Genomic DNA, 21,532 nt, shown 5'->3' with positions numbered 1-21,532 from the left:
GTTTGTATTTCAGAGGGCTTTAGGTATCATATGTATGGAATTAAAAACACAAGTAATTAAGTTAGTACTGTGGAACTGTAAAGCACAATGTACTGTGGCTAATCCACATACAGATAGTAATTGACAGTATTGTTTACAAGTTAATTCTCTATCAGTTACTGTTATAAATATGCATAGTCAATTCTTAATTATTTAAGAATTGTTAGAGTGGTTTATCCCTGTATCTTTCTTTTAGAAATGTGGATCATTATTCTCGCTCTGTTGATATGCAGAATAGAGTTGAAATACTGGTACAGGATATAGTGGAGATATGGTATCTAGTTTCCAGGAAATTATGTTTTATCTAAGGGAAATAGATATGTATGCAAACAATAAATGTTTAAATAAGTATGTAATGAATGTCATGTAAGTGCTGTATGTAAGAATTTATAGACTGGCTTTTTGAATTTTTATCATGGGAATCTGTTAATCTTAACTAAAAAAGAACGCAGAGTTTATAGAGAATAACTTCTAGCTAGGCTGAACAGAGAGGAAGTTATAATTTACTTGATTTTTAAAACAATGATGGCTAATATTTCCGTTGGCAAAGACTGGGGGCAGGGGTGGGGAAATGATTGGAACAAAGGCATAGAAATGGGGAAGTGAAAAGGCATGTTCTAGGTGTTGATTAGTAGGTGTAGTTGCTTTGGAGCCAAGGATTCTTACAGTGGAAGAGTGGGTGATTGTCAAAAATTATAGTTAAATTCACAGGAAAGCAATTGCCAAAGGTTATAGTTAATTTCAGATTAAGTAACATGACTGCTATGAGCCTAAATTTTCCCCTCTGTAAAATAAGGTCAGATGAGATGATCCCTAACCTACTTAATAGGTGTTCAGTAGGTATTTGTTGAATGAATAAGTGAGTGAGCAAATGAATGAATGAGTGAAAGAGATGTCTTTAGCCATTTTCCTTGACATCATTGCCTTAGAAATTTGGAATTTTGGTAGGCAGTAGGAAATTAACAATTTTTGCTAGTAAAATGATATAACAACTTTAGTCTAAAAAGAATAAGTCATGGTCTTTTCCTATAAATAATGGTTATGTGTTTTAAAATTTGTTTCTTTCTGTAGGAGTCAGTGGATTCCTGTCTGGACTATGAATTGTCAGGGCATTTTTGTTTTAAAATAAAGTTTCTTTCTTTCAAATTCATTATTTACTTATTTATTTTTTGGCTGCGCCTCTGGCATGCGGGATCTTAGTTCCCCTATGAGGGATAGAACCTGAGCCCTCTGCATTGGGAGCAAGGAGTCTTAACCACTGGACCACCAGGGAAGTCCCTGTCAGGGCGCTTTTAACACTTAAAATATTGAGTCTTAAACTTATTAAGTATTTTTGTATAAAAATATTTTAAAACTGAATGTAAGAGTTTAGAAACTTTTATAGCAATTTAACATTTTTACTGTATTTTACAATATAATTTACATGGGATTAAAAAAAAAAACTAGACTATTATTCTAAATAGTTTGAGAATCTTTGGTCCGAATGATTCCAAAGTTTTTGGCTTTGGGTAGATGAAATGCCATGATTACATGAACTCACCTCTTTCCAAGGCATCTTTTCTAAAGATTCTAAAAGGATGTGATTATAATGTATTCATCTGAGAAGTGACTTCATAATGGAGCCTGAGAATACCCATAGAGCAGGTTATATTCTTGATGAAGCTGGAAACTAAGTTAAATCTTGAGATTCTTATATTCTCAATTTGTATGACTTATATTCCTTACTGTTGATCTGAAGTTCAACTTTGTATTCATTCAGCTATCCATGATATCTCTGCATTTTGCAGTATAAAACTTCCCATAATAAATGACAATTAAATGACCCCATAATTGTCAATCATGTAATATTGTTTTCCATATGCTCCTCTGTATTCCCAGTTTTAGTTATGCCCAGTAGTCAAGGCAGAAATTTTATAATCATCTAGACTTTTCCATTTCTCATTCATCAACTATTTTTAAATTGGCACTGTGTCTTTTGAGTACACCTCCTAAAAACCTCAAATCTATCCACCTTTCTCTCCTCACTGCTGCTTTAGTTGAGATTTTCATCATTTACTGCCTGGCCTCCATCAATCAGTAGCTTTCTTTCTTTTTTTTTTTTTTTTAGTAGCTTTCTGATTAGTGTCTCTTCCCTAACCCTCTTCCTGCCTCCATGGTGATTTTTCTGAAACATAATACTGATAGGTACTCATCTAAAAGGCTGCTCTTGATTTACTGTTGTCTATGGCAGTAGCCTTCAAGTGTCTTGTGCAGCAGTTGAAAACTTTCTTAAAATATAGGGAAACATACCTGTTGCATGGCATACAAGGCCTTTAATGATTTAGTCCCTGCCTCGTTCCTGTCATTCCTGGACCTGTGCCCTAGATTTCAGAGAAGCTGAATGACTTGGGTTCTACAAACACTCCTCGTGTTTTAGTTTCTTTTTTTTTTTTTTTTTTTTTTTGGCCTATTTTAGCAAGAACTTTTCCTCGAATGCCTTTACCCTTTTGTCTGTCTCATATTCTGTTCTTGTCTCAAGATGTCACCTGAACCTCCTGAGTGATGAGTGTCTTTTGTATGCTAATGGATGACTTCTGGCAGAGGCCCCTAGATGACACCAGGATGTGGCCTGGTCACCAGAAGGACTAGCCATGATTAGAAGGTTAGAACTTTTAGCCCCCTTGTCCTATCCCCTACCTCTGGGGAGAAGAGGGGACCAGAGATTGAGTTCAGTTACCAGTGGCCAGTGATTCAATCAGTCATGCCTATGTACTAAAACCTCCATGAAAACCCCTAAACAACAGGCTTTGGGGAGCTTCTGAGTTGGTGAACACATTGAAGTGCTGGGAGGTGCTGGGAAGGTGATATACCCTAGGAGGTCATGGAAGCTTTGCTCCTCTTCCCTCCACCCCCTGTAACTTGCCCTTTGCATCTCTTCGATTTGGCTGTTCCTGAGTTGTATCCTTTATAATAAACCAGTAATGGTAAGTAAAGCATTTTCTTGAGTTCTGTGAGTCATTCTAGGGAATTATCAAACCTGAGGAAGGGTTTGTGGGAACCCCCAAATTTTTTAGCCGAGTCAGATTCAGTCAGTCATGCCTATGTACTAAAACCTCCATGAAAACCCCCCAGGTGCCCTGGGGACCTGGGACTTGTGACTGGCATCTAAAGTGAGGGAAGTCTGTGGGACTGAGCCCTTAAACCTGTGGAGTCTGATGTTAACTCTGGGTAGTTAGATTGTAGGACACCCAGGTGTTAGAGATTCGATGTTGGAAAAGATGCCACATATTTGGTGTCAGGGTGACTTAACCTCAGTTTACAAATGGAAACAAACCAAAGCTTCAAGAGACTGCTCTATTAAGTTAGTATGTGGGAGAGAGCTATAGCTTAAAAGTCCTCTTAACCGTATCTTCTTTTGTTTTATTTTATTTTATTTTATTTTTTTTGCGGTACGCGGGCCTCTCACTGTTGTGGCCTCTCCCGCTGTGGAGCACAGGCTCCGGACACGCAGGCTCAGCGGCCATGGCTCACGGGCCCAGCCGCTCTGCGGCATGTGGGATCTTCCTGGACCGGGCCGTGAACCCGTGTCCCCTGCATCAGCAGGCGGACTCTCAACCACTGTGCCACCAGGAAAGCCCCTGTTTTGTTTTATTTTTAATTGTAATTTCCTTGAGGGAAAGAACCTATCTTTCTTTTCTTTTAACATATTAAATTTTTATTATTTATTAGTTATGTGTTCAAATCTCTTGTACTTAATTGAATGCTTTCATCAATTAATGGCCTTGATAAAATTGCTTGTAATTTTGACTGTTCTTTGGTCAAAGTAGTGTTACTTATCCTTCTAAAGTTAGCAGGACATACAGCTGGGGAAGTACAAGATCTTTAGCTTGATTTTTTTTTTTTTTTTTGAGTTCCTTCTGTATTTTAAATAGGACACAAATATCTCTGTAAATAAAAATAACTTCCTCCCAACACATTTGGAAAATATCCCAGACTTCTTTTTCATGCCTTGCAGAGTTGCTGCTGTCTTGTTACTGTTTGTTCTTTCTCTTTGAAATAAGTGACCCTCCCAGGAATAGCTTAATCACCAGATGTTTGGCCAGCAGTATTCCACTTATTCTGGTTTTGTAGTTTTTCTGAAATAGGCTGAAAGGTAATCACTCCATTCCTTCCCTTGTTCTAAAACGATTTTACTTAATTGCTCTTGAAACTTACCTTGGTAGGTGATTTGGAACTGAAATGAAAAGAGAGAAGGTAAGCTATATATATTTTATACTGGTCCTTTATTAACTGACATTTATTAATTGAGAATTTTGACACTCATTTTCAGTTGGAGAGGTTCTGAGTGTTTAGAAATGAAACTGTGGGACTTCTAACAGAGGATCCTTATTTTTTAACTGAGGAAATGAAAGTTGTCAAGGTCAACCATAAAGCTGATACTTTGCCTTGGTGAGAGAAACCCAGGATTTAGTGTCTTTCTGATGTAATTTTCAGTCTACCACGAATCTGGAAACTTGGTAACATCAATTTGTGACAGCATTAACATTGTTTAGCCTGGAAGCAGCCTTTGTGAATTTTCCAGATTATTTGACAGTGTTTGAAATCACTTGATGTCTTCAGGACCAGTAAACTCTACCATGTAATTTTTTTAAAAATTAATTAATTAATTAATTTTTGGCTGTGTTGGGTCTTCATTGCTGCGCGCGGGATTTCTCTAGTTGTGGCGAGCGGGGGCTACTCTTTGTTGTGGTGAGCGGGCTTCTTGCAGTGGCTTCTCTTGTTGCGGAGCACGGGCTCTAGGCGCGTGGGCTTCAGTAGTTGTGGCACGCTGGCTCAGTAGTTGTGGTTCGCAGCCTCTAGAGCGCAGGCTCAGTAGTTGTGGCGCACAGGCCTAGTTGCTCCATGGCATGTGCGATCTTCCCAGACCAGGGCTTGAACCCGTGTCCCCTGCATTGGCAGGTGGATTCTTAACCACTGTGCCACCAGGGAAGTCCCTCTACTGTGTACTTTTATCTTTTTCAATTAGTAGATTTTTCAAACTTCCAAAAAACAGCAATAAACCTCCATTTTCAAATATATATAGAATCAGTGTACAAAACAGATACCAGTGGTATTTAGTTAGAATACAATCTTAAGTTTAGTTTTGATTTATTGGAAAATAAATCATCGAGAAAATTCAAATTTGTGAAATGCTATATTAGAGTATTTCACTTCCATTTCTAAGTTAAAATAACTGGATGGATGTACCATAATTCATTTAATCAGGCCCCTCTTGATATTTAGGTTGTTTCCATTCTTTTGCTTTTACACACAATGCTGCAGTGAATAGCATATGCTTATCGTGTGTGTGTGTGTGTGTGTGTGTGTGTGTGTGTGAGTGTGAGTGAGTGTTTCCTGAGGATAAATTCCTAGGAATGTAATTGCTGTGTCATTAGAATATGTTTGTTTTTAGTTTTGAAAGATATCAAATTGGCCTCTAAAAAGTTGTATCTATCTATCTATCTATATACATTCCTACCAGCAATATATGAGCAAGCTTAATTCCCTCATGCTCTCATCAACATGGTACGTTAGTTTTGGTTTTTGCTAATCTGAAAAATTGTATCTCAGTATAGTTTTAATCTTCAGTTTTTATTATATGTAAAGTTGAGTAACCTTTTATATGTTTAAGAGCCATTTGTGTTTCCTCTTCTGTGAACTATTTGTTCATATCACTTTGCCCATTTTAAAAATTGGGTTTCTTACCCTCTTATCAAGCAATAGGAACATTTTATGTTTTAGGGTTCTTTCTTTTTGTGATGTAAGTTGCAGATTCTCTTACTCATTTTTAAATTTCTCTTTTTCCTTTGGTTTTGCCTTTTTCATTGTTATGGATATGTAAACTCAAACTTAACATGCCTAAAATGGAATCCTGAATTTCTTCCCTTCCCTTAATCTGCTCCTTTTCTAGTTTTCCTTGCATCAAGAAGCAGCAACCTACTCATAGCCCAAGCCCCAAACCAAGAAGTTATCTTTGATTTCTGTTTCCCTCACTTCCCATCTCTAATCCATCCCCAGCTGTATTGGCTTCCCCTCCAAATATATCTTAAATCTTTCCATTTCTCTTCATGTGTACCAATTTAGTCCATCCCGCCCTTATCCTTTCACCTGGGTGGTTGCAGTGGCTTCCTAGTTGTTAAACCCCCAAATTGATAGCTCCCCTTCCAGGCACAGAGCTGTTCTCTACTCTGTAGCTTGTGTGATCTTTTCAAAATGCAAATCATCTGATTGTCATACCACCCCCTGAACCCATCTCCCATTCTTGTTCAAAACCCTCTAGTGGTTCCCTCTGTCTCATGATACTGATAAAACTACTTAAACAACTTGCTGTTTTTCCAGCCTCACCTTGTACTGGGTTATTAACCACCCAACCCTTGCCACCTTTGAGTTTGTTGTGTTGGCCATGTTCCCTCCTGACCTGGGATTTTTGCATAAATAATTTTCTCCTGGTGCATCCCTCCTCCTCTGTAAGTTTATGCCTAATTGTCCTACAGATCTCAGCCCACTGAAAGCTTTCTCTGGAAAAGCCAACCCTCCCTAATTAGGTGGCAAACCTCTGTACAAGCCCTTGTAGAGCCTTATAGCTCTTTTTCATAGCACTTACATTTGCAGTTTTACACTTATTGTGTGATCCTTTGATAAACTCCGTGAGGTAAGGGGTTTTGTGTCTTTGCTTTACCGATATATTCCCGGTGACTGTCATAGTGCCTGGCATATAGTTAACTCTCAAGACATATTTATGGAATGATTGCTTACTTTTAAGTTCTCAGGTGTGGAGTTTAAAGAATGTACTGGTTTACCCTTTCTGAAAAAATGTGACTGCATTTGCTTTAGGCCAGTCTTTGTTCTCATCTTTTCCCTATGGCTTTCCTAAGACCACTGAGATTCAGCAATCTCACCTCCAAAGTCTTAAAGCATTTCAGGTATGAAATGTTATCTAGGCCAATGGTCTTGAATTCATTTGAAGCCTGTAGGTGTTCTTCAGCAGTCTTGGCCTTCAGTTCCTTCTCTTTTTTTCCATCTGAAAGTCAGTGTTTTGTTTTTTGTTTGGTTGGTGGCGTTTTTTGTTTGTTTTTTGGGAGTAGAGGACAATAACTTAGACCACATTTTCTGATCCACATCAACCCAGCAAAATCTAGGTGGTTCCCAGCTTCTGTAAGTTTGTTCTAAATTCAGTTATTTAGAATTTGGAGATCAGAACAAATTATCCCATAGAAACCATGATAAAATTGATACATTTTCATGCAAGTGCTTTGAAAACCTTTTACACCAATAGTGTATCTTAAATAGTACAGTGTTAGTGTGAACTCTGAATTTCTCTGATCCCAGTTTAGTTCTCTTTTTCTCTCTGAACCGTGAGGCCCTCAGATACTCAGGAAGGGCTGGGAGTTTAGTAGGGTTGGCAGTGCTGGGAGAAATATCAGGTAACTGGGTAGGAGATACATTGACTGGATTTCCTACCTTGTGGAAGGATTCTAAGAGTAAAGGGTGCGGAGGCAACCTACATGATTCACAGTTTCAAATTTTTAAAAATTTATTTATTTATTTACTTAATTGGAGTATAGTTGCTCTACACTGCTGTGTCAGTTTCAGCAAAGTGAAACAGCCATATGTATACATATATCCCCTCTGTTTTGGATTTCCTTCCCATTTAGGTCACCACAGAACAATGGGTAGAGTTCCCTGAGCTATACAGTAGGTTCTCATTAGTTATCTATTTTACGTATAGCAGTGTGTATATGTCAATCTCAATCTCCCAATTCATCCTGCTCCCCCTTCCCCCTTGGTATCCCTACATTTGTTCATAGTTTGAAATTTTTATGCTATTAAACTGTGTGTATTTTACTCATGATACTCAAGTATCAGTTTGATTTAATGGAAACTGAATTATAGAGAATGGATTGATGAATCAAATTACTCTTCGCTATTGGGGGAATAAAGCAAAATGAAGATCCTGTTAAATACGTCAGGTGGTCCCATGAAGGAAGAAAACTAAATAGGAGTGAGAAGTGCATTATCTCCTCACTTAGAGTCAACATGGAGAATTCTCTGCAAGAGAGTAGGATGTTTTTTTCATAAGGCTGTGCTTTCCACGGAAATGATTTCTTTCCGTACATGGATCACAAGTTTTAAGATGCTTTCAAACCATTCGAACTCTCTTATTATAGCAGAAGTTTTGTCATGTACCAAATTCATTCCTATCCAATTTCAGTGACAAAATGGCTCTTTCATTTGTATGTATAAAAACAATGCCAGAAACAAAAACAAAACTCATGATTCAACTGATTTTGTACTTTCTTTGGGAAGAAGAAAAGAACCGTTGAGATGAAGATTATAATTTCAGCAACAGAGGAAACATTCAAGGCTCAGGCAGCTCTTAAATTCAATACTAATAATCTATGAAATAAATTATAAGCCTTACATTTCTGTCAGTTCTTGTAGGTACCTGCTTGCCAATGCAGAGACAAGATTGCTTAATTCTAGGTGTCTTTCTTAGTGCAAGACAAGTCCACTTTAAAAAGCATTCTGTTGTTTGTTTACAAAGTTAATGGTTAGTAATCGGAAACTCAAACCATTTTTGAGAGATTCTTACAGTCTTTTTGTTGGAAGGGACCTTAGAGGACATCTAATTTAGTACACAACTCTTTAATACCACGGCCAGGCCAGAATGCTTCCAGCGGGCTCTTCCTGCCCGCTGCAGGTCCCCTTCTAGTGTGCTGTGCTTCGGATTACAGATCTTTTCTGTTCCTTGTATTTATCAGGCTCTCTAAGACTGTGTACTGCCTTGAACGCTCTTCTCACATCCCTGTTCCCATGGCTGGCTTCTTTACATTAAACAGATTTCGATCAAATTTTACCTCCTCAGACTACCTTTCCCAGACTACCTTATCTACTTACCCCGCCTTTTCAGTCTCCAAAACTCTCTATCATAAGACTGTTTTCTTTCCTTCATAATAATTGTCACTGTCTGGAATGATCGTGTTTGTCTGTTTATTGTCTGTCTCCCCTCATTGGCTCCATGAGAGCAGGGGCTCTGTCTGTGTTGTTCATTGCTGTATCCTGAAGCATCTGTGGTGGGCTGGCCCACTGTAGGATCTGAAAGATATTTATAGAATGAATGAGTAACCATTGATGGTTCATCATTGTCCAAATCACTACTGAGCTGACATCTGTCTCCTTTTCACTTCTACCACTGATCTTAGGTATTCCCCCTGAAATAACCCAAATCACCTGCTCTACTCCCTCTTTTTCAAAGAGTCTTCACACATTGGGATGCCAGTCATCTCTCATTGAGGCCTATTTTGCCCAGTTTCCTCACCAGCTCCTCCTCTGGCATGGTTTTGGAGTGTGGTCATCATCCAGGTTATCCATCACTGGGAGTTTTTGGTTTTGTTGTTGATACCCAGCACTAGACACACGGCAATATGTGGAGTCTGGAGAGAGATAGGTAAACTTTTTTGGTTAATATGATATTGAAATGCTTTATCTTTGATAAAAATTATCTTTTGCCTCCATATAAATGACCACGGAACTATTTATGTATGGTGTCATTATCAGAATTACTCTCTGACTTCTTAAAAACTTGTTTTATTGTGGAATATAACAACATAGAAATACGTAAAACAAATTTACACTTTAGTGAATGTCTATCTAACTTTCACTCAAGTCAAGAAATAGAACATTACCAGTGCCCCAGAAAGCCCTCCTTTGTATCTCTTATCAATCTCAACTCCTCCCTAGAGATAATTAATATCCTCATTTTTATTTTAATTATTTATTTTTTAAAAATAAATTTATTTATTTACTTTTATTTTTGGCTGCGTTGGGTCTTTGTTGCTGTGCGCGGGCCTTCTCTAGTTGCAGCGAGTGGGGGCTACTCTTCGTTGCGGTCAGCGGGCTTCTCATTGCGGTGGCTTCTCTTGTTGTGGAGCATGGGCTGTAGGTGTGCAGGCTCAGTAGTTGTGGCATGCGGGCTCTAGAGCGCAGGCTCAGTAGTTGTGGTGCACGGGCTTAGCTGCTCCACGGCATGTGGGATCTTCCCGGACCAGGGCTCGAACCCGTGTCCCCTGCATTGGCAGGAGTATTCTTAACCACTGGGCCACCAGGGAAGTCCAAATATCCTCATTTTTAAAAGAAACACTTCCTTGGTCACTTATTTTTTTAATAGATTTACCACTTATATATGCATGCCTAGACAATATAGTTTGTAATTCAACTTTGCCTGTTTTAAAACTGTATATAAATGAAATAATACTGTTTTATTAGTTTTCTGTTGTTTGTGATGAATTACCACAAGCTTAGTGGCTTAAAACAGCACCCATATATTAGCTCACAGCTCTCTAGGTCAGAAGTCTGGCACGGTGTGGCTGGGTTCTCTGCTCAGGATAGCATAAAGCTAGAATCCCGTGTGTTGACTGGGCTGAGTTCTCTTTTGTCCTTGATTAGTTCCAAAGTTGATTTCCAAGATCCAGCTCTTTTGACCTCTTTAATTCTGTGTGTTTTCTATTTCATGAATTTCTGCTCTTAATTATTTCTTTCTTTATACTTTCTTTGGATTTAGTTTGCTGTTCTTTTATTTAAAACCTCTCGAGATAGATGCTTAGTTTATTTTTTTATATTTTGTGATATACGCATGTATGAGGCTTTCAATTCCCTCCCTAAGCATTGTTTTAGCTTCTTCCCATGAATTTGTATTTTTTTAATTTTTATTGTCTAATTTTTAAAAAATAAATGTATTTATTTATTTATTTTTGGCTGCGTTGGGTCTTCGTTGCTGCACACAGGATTTCTCTAGTTGTGGTGAGTAGGGGCTACTGTTCGTTGTGGTGGGTGGGCTTCTCCTTGCGGTGGCTTCTCGTTGTGGAGCACGGGCTCTAGGTGCACGGGCTTCAGTGGTTGTGGCACGTGGGCTCAGTAGTTGTGGCTCGCAGGCTCTAGAGCGCAGCCTCAGTAGTTGTGGCGCATGGGCTTAGTTGCTCTGCAGCATGTGGGATCTTCCCGGACCAGGGCTCGCACCTGTGTCCCCTACATTGGCAGGTGGATTCCTAACCAGTGCCCCACCAGGGAAGTCCCTATTTTTGTTACTTCTAAATGTTTGTTATGGTTTCTTCTTTGACTGACTTATGGATTATTTTAAGAATGTATTAATTTCTAAACATGAATATTTCCTAGTTATTTCTTTTGTGACTAATTTCTTGCATACTTGCATTTTGGAGAGAGATCATCCTTGGATTAAAATCCTTGTAATTTGCTTTGAACCGCATTATGGCCTAGCACTTTATCAGTTTTTGTAAATGTTATGTGTGTGCTTGGGGAAAAAATGATATTCTGCAGTTCTTTGCTATCCTTTTATTTTCATTTGCTCAAGTTTTAAAAATGTTTAAAATCTTACGTATCATGATACTTTTTCTCTTTATACTGTCTGTTGAGTTCCCTTGGTGGTATTCTATTTTCCAGTTCTGGAATTATAATTTATTTTTCCAATTTGTTCTTCTGCCTTTTGGACCTTCCAGTTCTGTCAAAATGTTCAACCCTTGGGCTTTTATTAATTCAACCCTATAGTGGTCTTATAGGCTATTTCTGATAATTCTGATATTATAAGTCTTTCTGGGTCATTTTCTGTTTTGGTCATTTCTGTTAGTTCTTGTTAATGGTATCTTATTACTTTGTGTATCTGGTTATCTTTGATTATGTACTGCACGATGTAAACAAGAAATTATCTGTAACAATGTTGTGATGCCTAGGTTCATGTTACCTTCCTGCAGACTCCTGCCCCCACTGCCTGCCGCCACCCCTTTCAACCAGACAACTGTGTACTAACAATCTGAATGTGGGACCACCTCAATCCAGGGTACACTTAGAGGTTTATTTAGGTCACTCAGGTGACATAAAGCTGTAATTCAAGTCTGTCCTGGGACTGATTTTTTTTCTGGTTTCCTTTACCAAGGAGTATAGCTCTTTGGGGTTTCAGCTCCAAGTGAGTGGTGCTTATCGTACTTCCTTCTTTTGAAACGCTTTTTAAAAAATTATTTATTTATTTATATACAGCAGGTTCTTATTACTTATCTATTTTATACATATTAGTGTATATATCTCAATCCCAATCTCCCAATTCATCCCCCCCGCTTTCCTCCCTTGGTGTCCATACGTTTGTTCTCTACATCTGTGTCTCCATTTCTGCCTTGCAAAACGGTTCATCTGTACCATTTTTTTTGAAACCCTTTTTTTTTTGCGTTACGCGGGCCTCTCACTGTTGTGGCCTCTCCCGTTGCGGAGCGCAGGCTCAGCGGCCATGGCTCATGGGCGTAGCCGCTCCGCGGCATGTGGGATCTTCCCGGACCGGGGCACAAACCCGTGTCCCCTGCCTCGGCAGGCGGACTCTCAACCACTGCACCACCAGGGAAGCCCCTGAAACACTTTTGCCTTTGACCTTTTTGCCCCTGGATTTATAAAGGTTTCAAGAGCAAGTCTGTTTTTCTCCCATTTTTTCTGTATCTTCCTTCAAGTGTCTGTGAGCTAAAACTGTTTTGGGTGATTTGGATTACCTCTCTGGGTTCTATTCTTTTGCCTTGATTTCAGCCAGGTAATTCTTCATAATCTTGTTAAGTCTTTGGGGATTTTTAGGCTGTTCTTTAAAAGTATTACCTCCAGCATTTGTATTTGTCCTCAAAGGGACATTTCATCCAAGTCATTTAGTTACTTGAAGCTGAAGTGTCTGAGTTTTTCTGCCTTAAAAAAATTAATCAGGGGCTTCCCTGGTGGCGCAGGGGTTGAGAGTCCGCCTGCCAATGCAGGGGACACGGGTTCGTGCCCTGGTCCGGGAAGATCCCATATGCCGCGGAGCGGCTGGGTCCGTGAGCCATGGCCGCTGAGCCTGCGCGTCTGGAGCCTGCGCGTCCGGAGCCTGCGCGTCCGGAGCCTGTGCTCCGCAACGGGAGAGGCCACAACAGTGAGAGGCCCGTGTACCGCAAAAAAAAAAAAAATTAATCAGCGTTATTCATGTAAAATGGTAGTTAAATCCAGTTTGGCATAAATTTTTTTCCTCAGTATGAATACTGGTAGTTAAAAGACCGTTCTTGACACCTATGTTATATATTTACTCACACATTTAAATTCTAATTCCCAGTTTGCATTAGTCGGTTTTGATTTCCATAGAGAATAGGTGGGACCAAATGTTCTTTATATATATACTTACATACAGAACTTTTGGGGGTGCTGAGTCTCTTAGTAGGAATAATTTAATATTTATCTCTAGTTTCCTTTGAAATTAGCCATACCATTATGGACAGAGAGTAGAATATTTAAATGTTTCCTGGGTGTTCTTCCAAATCAGCCGTAGAAAATGAAAGAATGATTTATTCTCAGAAACACTCTGAGCATCTTTTACCTGGAATGTGACTGACTTAGATCTTCATATGGCTGGCTCGTTCTTGTTATTGATATTTCACCTCAAATGTCACCTTTTTAGAGAGGGGGCTGTCTGTCTGGGTAATCACTCCTTTTTTCTCCCTTCATAACATGTATCACTATATGATAATAATCTTGTAGTTTTTTCCTCCCTCAGTAACATGTGAAGCTCCATGAGGGCAAGGACCTTGCCTATCTTGTTCACCACTGTCTCGTGTGTCTTATTTACCCATTCTTTGAATCATGTTAGGCAGTGAGTAATTTTTTGTTTAATAAATGAATGAATAGAATAAATGTTTATTTCTTTTGAAATTGTGACATTATTTTCTCTAGATGTCACAGTCATCCTTTAAAAATTTGTGATTCCATTGAATTAAAGTTGTTTTCTACAATAAGTATAGTGTCTGCTTTCTCTTGCCTTTTTTCAAAAACATTTTTTGGTAAATATTGAATGAAAAATCAGACAATAAGAATCTGACCTAAAGTAAATATTAGAGTGACAAATATTTAGCATTAGGGACAACTGTGACTTTGTTATATATTGAGCTGGAAGGAGGTCAGTGTGGCTGGAGTGGAGCAAGCCAAGGGAGAGAAGAGTCAGAGATGACATCAGAGGAGAGAGGAGGTTAAGACCTGGTGGCTTATGTGGACTTTGACTTTCACTCTTAATGATATGGGAGGCCCCTGGAGGGTTTTGAGCAGAGAAGTGACATGGAGGTGGGTTTGGAGCTGTAGGGATTTTGGCGTACGGTCTACTTCTGAGCTCTCATATAAGTTCCACTGGCTAATTTTGTCTATCTCTGTGCCAAGACCACCCTGTTTTAATTTTTATAGCTCATTCTTTTTTTAAAATTAATTAATTAATTTTTGGCTGCGTTGGGTCTTTGTTGCTGTGCACGGGCTTTCTCTAGTTGCGGAGAGCGGGGGCTACTCTTCGTTGCAGTGCGCGGGCTTCTCATTGCGGTGGCTTCTCTTGTTGAGGAGCACAGACTCTAGGTGCCCGGGCTTCAGTAGTTGTGGCGCACGGGCTTAGGTGATCCGCAGCACGTGGGATCTTCCTGGACCAGGACTTGAATCCTCTGCATTGGCAGGCAGATTCTTAACCACTGCACCACCAGGGAAGTCCTATAGCTCAATTCTAACCCTCAGTATATTTGGTAGAGAGTATCTTGCCGGATCCTCCCCTCAAAGCTGAGCCTTCTTATTTTTCTTATTCGGGAGGGTGTTGGCTGTACTTGGAATTCTGCTCTTCCATATATATTTTAGAATCAGATTATTGTAATTCCTCAGAAAACCCTCTTGGGATTCTGATTGGAATTGCATTGACTGTATAGATTAATATGGAGACAATTGATATTCTTATAGTATTGAATTTTCTAGCCTTAAAATTGGGATAACTTCATTGATATGCGTCTTTAATGCCTTTGAATAAAGTTTACATATATATATATATATACATACACGCACACACATATATGTGTGATCTATATATGTTATGTGTGTATATGTGTGTGTATATATATATATATGAATAGAGGTCTTGAGTGTCTTTTATGTTAAATCCTAAGTGCCATTTTTGTTATTGTAAAGATGATTTTTAAAAATTACATTTTCTGTTTCATATTGATGTTTACAAATACAGTTGATATTTGTATATTGAGCTTATATTTAGCTACCTTGTTAACACTTATAATTCTAATAATTTGTAGATTCCTTTGAATTGTCTATGTAGACAATAATATCTGTAAATTCTATTACCTTTTCCTCTTTCCAGTCCTATATAGTTTATTCATTTATTTTTTCTTATTTTACTGAGCTGTCTGGAACCCACTAGGAAAATGTTTAATAGTAATGTTAATAAGTATTAATAGTAGGACTTCTTCTCACGTTCTTAATTTTTAAAGGGACTATCTAAAAATTCTACATTTAAGAATGATATTGTATGTTTTTGTCATACTTTTATCAAGATATGAACTTTTAAAAAGCATTTAATTATGGACATTTTACTCTTTAGAAAGTTTACATTCCTACTATTAGTGTACAGAACGGCACACTTTTCCGTGTCAGTACTTTACACCACATGGGGTACTCATATATTTTAAAAGTTTCAAATTTCATAGGCAGCAAAAAAAATTTCTTTACTGGTTTAGATTTATTTCTTCCTTTTAAACCAATATTATATATTGATACAGCTGTTCTTCTTAAAGATAGGTTTTTTTGAAACAAAAGAACTTATTTTGAAATAATTTCAGATTTAAAGTTGCAAAGATGATATAAAGGATTTCCTGTTTCCTAGACCCTTGACCCTTATTCCCCAAATGTTAATATTTTACCGTATTTGCTTTATCATTCTCTCTCTCTCTTTCTCTTCCTCCATACACTGTACATATTTTTTTCTGAACGGTTTAAGTTGCAAGCTTTATCTCTAAAAACTTTGGTGTTCTTCCTCTTTTTTTTCTGGTTAAGCTTTTTATTAGACTCTTATTCTAGAGATCTGGGCTATGCCTTATTTATTTATTTTACAAAATATAATTGACATATAACATTGGTGTCAAGTGTACAACATAATGATTTGATATTTGTATGTACTGCAAAATGATCACCACAGTAAGTCTAGTTGACATCCATCACCGCACATAGGAACATATTTTTTTCTTGTGATGAGAACTTTTAAGATTTATTCTCTTAGCAACTTTCAAATATACAATACAGTATTATTAACTATAGTCACTGTGCTGTACATTGCATCCCTAGGACTTGTTCATTTTATTACTAGAAGTTTGTACCTTTTGAACACCTTCATCCATCTTGTCATTTCTTAAAACAAGAGCATTGTTTTATGTAACCACCTTACTATTGTCAAAACAAAAAAAATTATCATTGTTACAATATTACTATCTAATCTGTAGACATTTAAATTTTATCAGTTACCCTTTATAGCAAAAAATTTTTTTTCTTGTCTAGGGTCCAACCAGGATCATGCATTATATTTAGTTATCATGACTCTTAATCTTCTTTTCTGGAACAGTTACTCAGTTGTTCCTTGTCTTTCATGATGTAGACGTTTTTAAAGAATACAGGTCTGTTATTGAGTAGAATGTCCCTTAGTTCGGGCTTGTCTGTTGCTGCCTATGGTTAGATTCATGTTTTACCTTTTGGAAGAATGTATGTGTGTATGTATATTTACATACACATTTATATCTATTTCTACATCTGTCTATATTAAGAACTGACCCTATATGGTTAACTCTTATTTCCAAGCTTTCCCCCTTGTCATCTTTGTAACTTCCTTTTATAAGAATGAAACCAAACCCACATTGTCCACAGTGTATTTACTTATTTGCTCAATCTTGAATATACATGAAAAAGTTTCATATCTCTGTGTAAAAACAAATAACTGAGTATAATATTTGTTTATATTTCTTTTTGTCTTTAGTTCAAGAAGAGTATGTAGTTAAAATACTGCTTTCAGAAGTTACCTGGGGTTAATTCTTTTCCCCCAGCCTCCTTCAGTGTAGTTATATTATTCATTTCAAATATAGTTAGGTACATTTTTTCATTTGTGTTTCATTTTGGGTTCTTCCCTCCTATTATTATTAGCAGCAGTAGCAGTAGCAGTAGTAGTAGTAGTAGTATATGAAACATTAATGTGGTTTTAAAAGAACTGTACAAAAAGATTGGTTAGTTTATTAGAGTACTGAGAAATAAAACTTATGACTTTTAATTGTGTTTGTTCTTTCAGGGAATCATTTAATACTTCACATTAGGACAAATATGTGAAAGTTCCTGCCAACCTGTGAGAATTTCTTCCTTTGGACATTTTTTGTTCTACTTACTGTACAACTTTCTTAGAAGTTCTTTTTTGGTGCCATGTTCTGTGGCTTGCATCAAAAGAGGAGTTTGTCTTCATGAAGATTCCTAACATTGGTAATGTGATGAATAAATTTGAGATCCTTGGGGTTGTAGGTGAAGGTAAGTTTAGCATTCCTTGAGTTTTTGAGCAATGTACAATTATACCTACCACCAAAAAAGTTATTAATTCAGATTCTGTTAACTTAACCTTTATCAATTCACATATGTGCCTAAGAGTAAAACATTAAAAGTAAAATTAAACTATTTGGGTCTTATTCTCCAATTGAACGTTAATAACATTTAAAAATCCTTTAAAGTTTAAGAAATCAGATTTCTTAAGGCTGCCTTCATTTCATTCTTTTCATTAGCAATCATGATTTCTTTAGTCTACATTTTTTTGGTTACATTTACTTTTTATGTCAGCTAGGCTTATTTTGACTAACTTAAAATTTGTATGTCAAATTTTCCTTAATACATGATAAATAAATGAATAAATAACTTCTATTTGTCTTTGAGAATAACAAACCACATTTTATAAATTCTGAACCACACCATTTGGTCTTGTTTTTGTTTTTTTTCCCCGTATGCGGGCCTCTCACTGTTGTGGCCTCTCCCGTTGTGGAGCACAGGCTCCGGACGCGCAGGCTCAGCGGCCATGGCTCACGGGCCCAGCCGCTCCGCGGCACGTGGGATCCTCCCGGACCGGGGCACGAACCTGTGTCCCCTGCATTGGCAGGCGGACTCTCAACCACTGTGCCACCAGGGAAGCCCAATTTGGTCATTTTTTAACATCTCTGAAATCAGATGTGTGTTATAATCAGTAGCATGTCATGGTTTGATTGACAGCACTTTTTCTTTACTAGCAGTACTAATGCTTATAATCAGTGATACCAATTTGATGAAATATGGTAATTCATTTTCATAAATCTTCCTGATTCTTCCTTGTTAGGTTTTTTTTTTTTTTTTTTGGTACGCGGGCCTCTCACTGCTGTGGCCTCTCCCGTTGCGGAGCACAGGCTCCGGACGCGCAGGCTCAGCGGCCATGGCTCACGGGCCCAACCGCTCCGTGGCACGTGGGATCCTCCCGGACCGGGGCACGAACCCATGTCCCCTGCATCGGCAGGCGGACTCCCAACCACTGCGCCACCAGGGAAGCCCCTTGTTAGTAATTTTTGCTCTTGGCTTAAAGATAACTTTATGGAGATTTTGATAAATGATTCTGTTAACACGATATAAGTGATTTATAATTATGGTTTCTTAGCATCTATATCTTTAAAGCAAATATTACAAAAACTTGATATTTCAGAATTTTCAAGTATATTTTGAATTTCAAAAGAAGTTTTAAAATTTACCTATGTCAACAGGATAGTTGTTCTGGATTTTAATACTAAGTTGTTAAATCCTTTTCAAATAAATAGAAACAATTAAAATATTGTCTAATCATTGCGTGTTTGCTTCAGGGTCTGAAGTTTGAAACCATATAAAAAGAATGGATCCTTCTTCCTTCACCAGTCAACTCCTTTTCCTGTTTTTCATTGATATTAATTATGTAGATAAAATTCATTTTCAATGTGTTATCTACTATTATTTTATAATACCTGCTTTCTTTATTATTTTTATTTTTGTTTTTTCAAAAGTATTATAGAGACATGCCATAAAGCTACTTGATGGAGAAGGTCAGCTCCTTGGGTGTAACAGGATTGGAATGTTCCAGATTCTGGGCCTAAGATTTTCTGGATCATAGCCTTGTTTTTCATAGTATACCCATAGGTGATAATCTTCTCAGGGATCGGCTTAGATTAACTAAAACTACCAGACTGTTATATAAATCAGAATATGTCAGTTTTAAATTGTAGTCAGAACCATCATTGCTATATGTTTTTTTTTCTTTGTAAACTACCTCATATGCTTTTCTGACTATGAAATACATATATATTAAGGTAATTAAAAACTGTCAAGCAAGCTCTATGTCCCTGCAGCCTAAGCAGTGCATTTTTACCCCACAGAAAAACTAGCATGGGCAGTTAAATGAGGATTGGATGATTGCCTGGTGATTGTGGAGTTGAGTTGGATGGCTGTAATGGCTGGGTTCATCCTAACTGTGATAATAAGATTCATCCATCTCTACCGGGTGAGGGAGACTTATTCTGGCTCTCCAGGCTCTGTTGGAGACACATTTCCTAATGTCATCTCCCTGAAGTCCTCTTCTCAGAGATGAACACGGGCTTTGCCTGTCTGTAAATGTCAATCATTTCTACAAACTTCAGTTATCATATATTATATTTTGATTCTCCTAATTAGATATTTTCACATTATAACTTTTGCCTCAATTTCCTTGCTGTCAACTCTGTGTTTTGCCTCTAAGGAAGCAGCTTACTGGCTAGTAAATAGTATAAGTAACCCAAAAGCTAGTGATGTATCTCATTTGAAATATATCAAAGAAAGTGGGAGTGCTTGGCTATAAATGGCCAGAGATCCTTGGACCCCTCTGCTGGTGCCTTTGATTTTAATATTTATGGCAAAAATGTAGCAACTCCTACTAGTTATTGATTGGAATGCTGAGGTGAGGCCTGTACTATTTTGCCAGTCAGGGAAAACATTCCAGTATCTTAGAAGAGAATTTAAATGTCTCCTAGGACAGCGAACATATTTGGTAGGCTCCATGCTTGAGCCTACCTTTGTGAAACCATTAACTCTTAAAGTTTGAGTTCTCTAGAATCTTTTGAGGTGATTTTAATTTACTCTTAAAGTTGTTATGTCCAAATCTTGTCTCTAGAAATTTTTAAACTTAAGTTTAAAAAAGAAAAGTGAAATTTTCTTTAAAAAGAGAAGCATTTAAGAATATGCACTTGTTGGGGAAATGGGTTGCTTATACTCTTGGTTTATAAAAAATGTATAATAAATATTCATGCTCTCTTTGTATATGGCTCATTGCATTATCACTGCAGAATATTATCGTTTTAGGAATCATTATTATACCATATATTGATAACCAATGTAAATATAATAGAACTTTGATTCTACAGTCTCCAAGAGCTGTAATTTGTATACGTGCCCCTAATTGTTTACTTCTTTTTTTATTATAGGAGCCTATGGAGTTGTACTTAAATGCAGACACAAGGCAAGTACATAATTTTTAAAAAGAAAATATCTATATATGTTTAACTGTTTTGAAACTAATGTAGTGTTCTGTGCATGTGGGCATATAATTAAAACTGGCTATGATGGTGATGATGCTTAATAAAGGAGAATTAATATGGGAACCCTGAAAAAAGAGACTTCTTTGGGTAAGCTTTATCATGATTAAGTAGTTAGTTCTTTACAGTCATGTGCTCTTTTTTTCAACTGACCTATGTGTAGGTGAAAAGCTGCCTAATGGGGAGAGAGAAAAGATGGTAGAGAAGAAATCAAAGTAGTGACAGATTTAATTTATGTTCAAGTACTTAAGAGCAAGGAGGAGTTTCATGTCAATATTTTTCTTGTAGACCCAATAACTTAGACTGCTTATTGGGTCAGAATCCAGATTTTGAAGGGTAGTGTATAGGTGTTTGGTTATGAAATAGGGCTTGGGGTAATAGTGTATGATTATGACTGTTAGCTGTGGTTGATCACCCTTGAACAGCCTTGAAATGAATCTTATATATATAGATTATTTGACTATGATTAATAATCACCAGTTATTCAGGGAGATTATTTCAAGTTTCCATAGGTGTTGCTCAGTGTTGAGCATGTTTTACTCAGAGACTACCGTTAAGATGGCAAGTGTTGAAGCTGTAACAATTTCAAACATTAGGTTAAATATTTTTCTATTATGGTATACCTAGTTTGAATATTAGTATGTGGCCTCATACTATTTTGTGTATAATTTGTTAAGACCAAGGTTTAAAGATTTTTGGGATATTTTATAATGATATAATTTATATCTGAGATGAGCTTAGCAATTTAGCCTAAGCCATTTAATTTAAACTCTCAATCTGTCAATCTGTCATAATATATGTATGTGTGTGTGTGTATATACACACACACACACAAAGATGATATAATTTTTATGTTTGCTTTTTCTTTCCCATTGTACAAAATATTACTTACATTTTGAATTTAAGGCTTCATGACAGTTGATGTATTTTGGGTTTTACATCACAAATCTCTTTAATTCAAAGAATTTTCTATTATTCTTGAAATTGGGTGTTTGAGTTATTTTATGTTGATAATAGTT

General features: G+C 37.2%; 1 protein-coding gene across 3 annotated transcripts in view; it reads left to right on the top strand.

The window, feature by feature from the left end:
- The window catches only part of CDKL5 (cyclin dependent kinase like 5), a 182,815-nt gene that overhangs the window by 39,589 nt on the left and 121,694 nt on the right, over nucleotides 1-21,532 (top strand). For all 3 annotated transcript variants that reach the window (XM_067724514.1, XM_067724512.1, XM_067724513.1), the window contains 2 exons: nucleotides 17,207-17,436; nucleotides 20,403-20,437. In XM_067724514.1, coding sequence (XP_067580615.1) covers nucleotides 17,373-17,436; nucleotides 20,403-20,437 — 99 coding nt within the window. In that variant the 5' untranslated portion in view covers nucleotides 17,207-17,372. The remainder of the gene's footprint in view (nucleotides 1-17,206; nucleotides 17,437-20,402; nucleotides 20,438-21,532) is intronic.

This window comes from Pseudorca crassidens, chromosome X (genome assembly GCF_039906515.1).
Source record: "Pseudorca crassidens isolate mPseCra1 chromosome X, mPseCra1.hap1, whole genome shotgun sequence".
Taxonomy (NCBI): domain Eukaryota; kingdom Metazoa; phylum Chordata; class Mammalia; order Artiodactyla; family Delphinidae; genus Pseudorca; species Pseudorca crassidens.
This window is presented reverse-complemented; position numbering and strand designations above follow the sequence as displayed.